At 35.0% G+C, this 7414-nt stretch overlaps 1 protein-coding gene across 1 annotated transcript; it reads right to left on the bottom strand.

Moving 5' to 3' along the window:
* Window positions 1–3125: 3125 nt before the first annotated feature.
* Window positions 3126–6656, bottom strand: LOC149503924 (cytochrome b6). Its single transcript, XM_089757937.1, has 2 exons — window positions 6229–6656; window positions 3126–5404 (listed from the first exon to the last, which is right to left on the bottom strand). Exons 1-2 carry the CDS (start codon window positions 6232–6234, stop codon window positions 4763–4765), a joined length of 648 nt encoding a protein of 215 aa, XP_089614063.1. The 5' UTR covers window positions 6235–6656; the 3' UTR covers window positions 3126–4762.
* Between the last annotated feature and the right edge of the window lie 758 nt (window positions 6657–7414).

Genomic DNA, 7414 nt, shown 5'->3' with positions numbered 1-7414 from the left:
CATATTGGTGACGTTATTGTTGCTGTGATCAAGAAAGCAGTACCAAAGGCACCTCTAGAAAGATCAGAAGTGATCAGAGCTGTAATTGTACGTACTTGTAAAGAACTCAAACGCGACAACGGTATGATAATACGATATGATGACAATGCTGCAGTTGTCATTGATCAAAAAGGAAATCCAAAAGGAACTCGAATTTTTGGTGCGATCGCCGGGGAATTGAGACAGTTAAATTTCACTAAAATAGTTTCATTAGCTCCTGAGGTATTATAAGACGAGACCTCAATTCAATATAGTTATAGTATTTAAATTAGAGTATTTAAATGACATAGATTAATTAGTAGATTGTGTCTCACGTATATACCTTTACTAAGTAAAAAAAAAAAAAGAACATGTTGGTTATATCAAAATTCGGGAGCAACAATAATTTTAGTTTACCATGGGTAAGGACACTATTGCTGACATAATAACTTCTATACGAAATGCTGACATGAATAGAAAAGGAACGATTCGAATAGGATCTACTAACATCACTGAAAACATTGTTAAAATACTTTTACGAGAAGGTTTTATCGATAACATAAGGAAACATCGGGAAAGAAACAAATATTTTTTGGTTTTAACCCTACGGCATAGAAGGAATAGGAAAGGACCATATAGAACTATTTTAAATTTACGACGGATCAGTCGACCCGGTCTACGAATCTATTCTAACTATCAACAAATTCCTAGAATTTTAGGCGGGATGGGGATTGTAATTCTTTCTACTTCTCGGGGTATAATGACAGACCGGGAGGCTCGACTAGAAGGAATCGGCGGAGAAATTTTGTGTTATATATGGTAATCTGTCTAACATCCGAATTGTATCCGAATCCGAAACTTTCCATTTGTGAAAAAAAAAAGCACGGGTTGTCTAATAGAACTCCTCCTGCCCTACAGTAGTTGATACGTCAAGGAAGTTTTACCTGGAATAAAAGAACAAAAATGGATTCATGGAGGTTTAATTAGTGAATCACGTCCACTCCAGATTCCTTTAGATAATGAAGATCTGATTCTAGGTTATGTTTCAGGAAGGGTCCGATCGAGTTTTATACGTATACCACCGTGGGATAGAGTCAACAAAAGTGAAGTAAGTGCTTATGATTCAACCAGGGGGCGTATAATTTATAGACTCCGCAACAAGGATTCGAACGATTAGGTAGTTTTTTCAACTTCAAGATTCCTTTCAGGGGGATCCAATTCAAGGTTCAAAAATTTCAAGAAACTTATTTTCTTCCAATAAGTAGATTCGGAAAAATTTAAGGAATAACAACTATGAAAATAAGGGCTTCCGTTCGTAAAATTTGTGAAAAATGTCGACTAATCCGTAGGAGGGGACGAATTGTCGTAATTTGTTCCAACCCGAGACATAAACAGAGACAAGGATAATCTTTCTATTCTAAAAAGAACTCCTTAAAGTTAAAGAAAAGAAACTAATCTTAAAGAAAGCGATGAACAAATAAAAATAGAAGATCTGTTTTGACATGAAATGGATATATCCATATATCTCTGACTTATCCTTATGAAATGATAAAATATGGCAAAACCTATACCAAAAGTTGGTTCACGTAGGAATGGGCGCAGTAGTGCACGGAAAAGTGCACGTAGAATACCAAAAGGAGTTATTCATGTTCAAGCAAGTTTCAACAATACCATTGTTACTATTACAGATGTACGGGGTCAGGTAATTTCTTCTTCCTCCGCCGGTACTTGTGGATTCAAGGGTCCAAGAAGAGGGACTCCTTTTGCTGCTCAAACCGCAGCGAGAAATGCTATTCGAGCAGTAGTAGACCAAGGTATGCGACGAGTGGAAGTTCTGATAAAAGGTCCTGGTCTCGGAAGAGATGGAGCATTACGAGCTATTCGTAGAAGTGGTATACTATTAAGTTTCGTACGGGATGTAACCCCTATGCCACATAATGGCTGTAGACCTCCTAAAAAAAAACGTGTGTAGAAATAAACACTAAAGAGATTTCAAGAGAAATAAATGATTCAATGATCTGATCAAATAAAATAATATTACTATGGTTCGAGAGAAAGTAAAAGTCTCTACTCGGACACTGCAGTGGAAGTGTGTTGAATCAAGAACAGATAGTAAGCGTCTTTATTATGGACGCTTTATTCTGTCTCCACTTATGAAAGGCCAAGCCGACACAATAGGCATTGCGATGCGAAGAGCTTTGCTTGGAGAAATAGAAGGAACATGTATTACACGTGCAAAATCTGAGAAAATACCACACGAATATTCTACCATAGTAGGTATTCAAGAATCAGTACATGAAATTTTAATGAATTTAAAAGCAATTGTATTGAGAAGTAATTTGTATGGAACTCGTAACGCCTTTATTTGTGCCAAGGGTCCCGGATATGTAACTGCTCAAGACATCATCTTACCGCCTTCTGTGGAAATCGTTGATAATACACAGCATATAGCTAGCCTAACCGAACCAATTGATTTGTGTATTGGATTACAAATCGAGAGAAATAGAGGATACGGTATAAAAACGCCAAAGAACTTTCACGACGGAAGTTATCCTATAGATGCTGTATTCATGCCTGTTCGAAATGCGAATCATAGTATTCATTGTTATGGGAATGATAATGAAAAACAGGAGATACTTTTTCTAGAAATATGGACAAATGGAAGTTTAACTCCTAAAGAAGCACTTCATGAAGCCTCTCGGAATTTGATTGATTTATTTATTCCCTTTCTAGATGCGGAAGAAGAAAACTTACATTTAGAAAACAATCAACACAACGTTACTTTACCTTTTTTTCCTTTTCATGATAGATTAGCTAAACTAAGAAAAAAGAAAAAAGAAATAGCATTGAAATATATTTTTATTGACCAATCAGAATTGCCTCCCAGGATCTATAATTGTCTCAAAAAGTCCAATATACATACATTATTGGACCTTTTGAATAACAGTCAAGAAGACCTTATGAAAATTGAACACTTTCGCATAGAAGATGTAAAACAAATATTGGGCATTCTAGAAAAGAAGTAGAAAAGCATTGCGAAATTGATTTACCAAAATTTTAAATCCATTGGATTTAGGATTTATTTCATTTTTTTTTTTTTTACTTTAGAAAATTAGAAAAAAAAAAAAAAAACGAAAATGGATTTTGAACCTTCAGCACAATCCATATATTGGGACCAGAATTGAATAAATGTATCTAGGGAGAATTCACTTTGACTTTGAAGTGACTACTCCCTAGATACGCACATCATGATATTTTATTTTAAAATTGATTCAATTTAAAAAAGACCTAAAGTTAGGGATTTATCAATCGGTAATGTTGCTCCAATACCCAACCAAAGGGCCACCGCAGTACCAATCAAAAAAACGGTTGTCGCTACTGGACGACGAAATGGATTTTGGAATTTATTAACATTTTCCAAAAAAGGTACTGTTAATAATCCCGCAGGTACTGAAACCATTAAAAGAACACCCAATAACTTGTTAGGTACTGTACGAAGTATTTGAAATACAGGAAAGAAATACCATTCAGGTAATATTTCCAAAGGAGTTGCAAATGGATCCGCGGGTTCACCAATCATTGAAGGTTCTAGAACCGCTAAGCCTACGTTACAAGCAATAGTACCGAGAATTACTACTGGAAAAATATATAAAAGATCATTGGGCCATGCGGGTTCCCCATAATAATTATGACCCATACCTTTAGCTAATTTAGCTCTTAATACAGGATCGTTCAAGTCAGGTTTTTTTGTTATTAGGATAGGTGAATTTTTCTAGATCCATCCCCCGAAGGAACCGGACATGATAATTTTTCATCATCCGGCTCAAGCAAAAATCAATCGAATCAAATGGATACAAACGGATACATATAAAATGAATCTATATGTTATCCACACATATATGAATGATTTCATATGTAAGAAAAAAGTTACCTGATTCCATTTTACGAAGTTGCAACTATACATTCCAAGGAATGCCATTTTTACAGGTAAATGCTCAATACCCAAGTAGGCGTACAAAGTTGATCGTGATCAAGTGCTTTCTGGGTCGTCTTAGGCCTTGCGATTCACCTTTATCCCAAAAATATATCGAGATTTTTTACATACAAAGGATTTACTTGTTACTAATATAGTCTAGCCTTTGCTCTTCTTTAGATCCCTTGTTTCACTCCGATAGTATAATAATAATAAATCGGGTCGATGCAGAAGAAATGAATGTATTTTCATACTATTAAGATAAGAAAGTAAAAAAAAAATAAAAATAAATAAATAAAATCTAATTTGCATTATGCCAAATCACTTATTCTACTGGATCTTACGGAGCCCTGTTCATACACGACATCGTCAGGTCTGATCATAGAAAAGATTCTCTTCAAGCGAACCAGCCTATCCTTTGTATGGGGCTTACACGGTGGTTGGAACAAAGACACATTTGGTTGTGAATTCCAATGTAGCAGATAAAGGCATATTTCTGCATGGCCCAATCAATAGTTCAAGTCACACACTCCCATAATCCATTTTCTCTTCGGGGAATTCCCTTCAACTATTCATGTCATATCAAATAAATAATAGAATATTGTGGAGTTGAAAGGAAATATCCAAATACATGTCTTATTTTTTTTTTTTTTTCAACAATCCATATTTGTAGCAATGAAATACTATTGTTCCTCCCCCAAGTAATAAGATAAATGATTGGCAAGTAATAAGATAAATGATTGGTTACAATATAGCTATGGTCTATATTCTCTATAAAGGACCAGAAATGCCTTGCTTACGTATCATTAGGAAATGCATTAACATAAATACAGCAGTAAGAAGGGGTAATACAAAAGTGTGTAAACTATAAAAACGGGTCAAAGTGGATTGTCCCACACTAGCACTTCCACGCAATAACTCTACCAAAGGCGATCCTATTACCGGAATAGCTTCCGGAACGCCTGTTACGATTTTGACTGCCCAATAACCAATTTGGTCCCAAGGTAAGGAATAACCTGTTACACCAAAAGATGCAGTCAACACAGCCAGAACCACGCCTGTAACCCAAGTCAATTCGCGAGGTTTTTTAAAACCACCAGTGAGATAGACACGAAATACGTGCAGGATCATCATTAAGACCATCATACTTGCCGACCATCGATGAACTGATCGGATTAACCAACCAAAGTTAGCTTCAGTCATTATGTATTGAACAGAAGTAAAAGCCTCAGTAACGGTTGGACGATAGTAAAAAGTCATAGCAAATCCTGTAGCTACTTGTACCAAAAAACAAGTAAGCGTAATTCCTCCTAGACAATAAAATATGTTAACATGAGGAGGAACATATTTACTAGTTATATCATCTGCAATCGCCTGAATCTCGAGGCGTTCTTCGAACCAATCATAGACTTTATTGAGATAGGTAAACCAAGAGGACTCCCCCCCTGAGAACCGTATATGAGAATTTCATCTCGTACAGCTCAAACAAAAACACCCAAATAATAGCTGAAACGGATATGGAATAGAAAGTTTGAAACTTCTTAATCTTTTCATTCAATTTTATCTGAAGACACAAAAGAGTAAAAATCCGAAAGCTCTTTTTTGTAGTTGTAATTATAATGCCAAAAAATCAAGTCGGCGCATTCGTCTTTATGTTGATCAGGCCTCTTGAATCTTCTATTTACCTACTTATTTCTTTTCTTTTTCTTTGCTTTGATTTGTTATTTATATGGAATGTGGCTTTATTCTTGTTTTCTTTATTTTTAATAGGAATTCTCTTGTTAAGACCCTATGAATCAATTGAAACTTCAGATTCATACCAGAACCGCGATGATTCAATAAAACCTTCAAACTAAGTCCAAAGATTCTTTGAGTAAGAATTATTGGATCATCACTTATTCAATGAATAGAATAGATATAATAAATAAAAATACAAAGAAAAGAAAGGTTTGTCCTTTGATCAAAATAAGCATAAACTAAATGAGAGTTTGAAAGAAGAAAAAATTTCTCGATTTATAAATAAAAAACCTCTTTCTTTGAAAATTTTTTTTTTTTTTGAGTCCGGCCGCGAGGTTTGAATATTAAGTATGAATCATAGTTCGAATACTTCGTGATCCATTTCATATATTCCGTGCTCCAGATACTAGAATGGCTATCCGACGGGATAAAACTATCTCGATCAAGAGGACAGACCCATTTTCTGTACTATCAATAGGATCAATTATAACAAGTCACACACTCATATTCCGGAAATACAGAAACAAAAAAAATTTCGCGGTCGAACTACCAAAATAGAATGGGCTAAAAAAAATCCGAGAACTAAAAGTTTCACTTTTTGTATTGAAAAGCGAGGCTTCGTGGTTCTTGTGAATCTAATTCAGCGAAATTCCATCCAGTAAAACGGAAGAATTATAAATCTCCAAAATAATAGATAAGAATATCGAAAATAAAGCCATTGCGACACCCATCAAAGGAGTCGTTCCCCATCCAGGAGCTACTTTACCATATTCCGAATTCAATGGTTTCAAAAAATCCCCTACAACAGTTCGTCTTGGACCAGATCTAGAACTACCCTCAACGGTTTGTGTAGCCATAAATCTTATTTTGTATTCAGTGAGATCTGTTGACTTTGTATATCATTCCGCTGTAAATAAACGATCTTATCATAGATCCATTGTGATCTTGAAATTATATTTATATTTATATTATTTATATTTATATTTATATATATTATTTATATAATTATATAATAATGGAAACAGCAACTTTAGTCGCCATCTCTATATCTGGTTTACTTGTAAGTTTTACTGGGTACGCCTTATATACTGCCTTTGGGCAACCCTCTCAACAATTAAGGGATCCATTCGAGGAACACGGGGACTAATTGAAGTAATGAGCCTCCCAATATAATATTGGGAGGCTCATTACTTCAATTGAGATAATGAAAAATCATTTCATTTTTTTAGTTGGAACTTTAGGCGGTTCTCGAAAAAAGATAGCGAAAAAAATTATCCCTAGAGTAGATACTAAGAGGAATGTATAAACCAATGCTTCCATAAATTCGATCGTGGTTTACAATTATAGCTTCCGTACCTATTTATTTAGAATCATCTCCCGAATAAAATAACGAAAGAACAAGAATCAAAGAAAAGGCAGCGATTTTAATCAAGATTTTTACAGCAGCCTATGTCAAATCACAAACAGAAAATAGAAGCGAAAAATAACAAAGCAATCTTGCATCAGACTACTTGTCTTCTTGTAGTTGGATCTCCAAGTTTTTGGAATGCTCCAAATTCCACTTGAGCATCCAAATCTGGATCAATACCGGCAAAAACATCTCTGAACAGGGTTCTAGCACCATGCCAAATGTGTCCGAAGAAGAAAAGCAAAGCAAACGAAGCATGCCCAAAAGTAAACCAACCC

Source organism: Durio zibethinus, unplaced genomic scaffold, assembly GCF_047325235.1.
Source record: "Durio zibethinus cultivar Kanyao isolate XHJ-2024 unplaced genomic scaffold, ASM4732523v1 HiC_scaffold_3, whole genome shotgun sequence".
NCBI lineage: Eukaryota > Viridiplantae > Streptophyta > Magnoliopsida > Malvales > Malvaceae > Durio > Durio zibethinus.
This window is presented reverse-complemented; position numbering and strand designations above follow the sequence as displayed.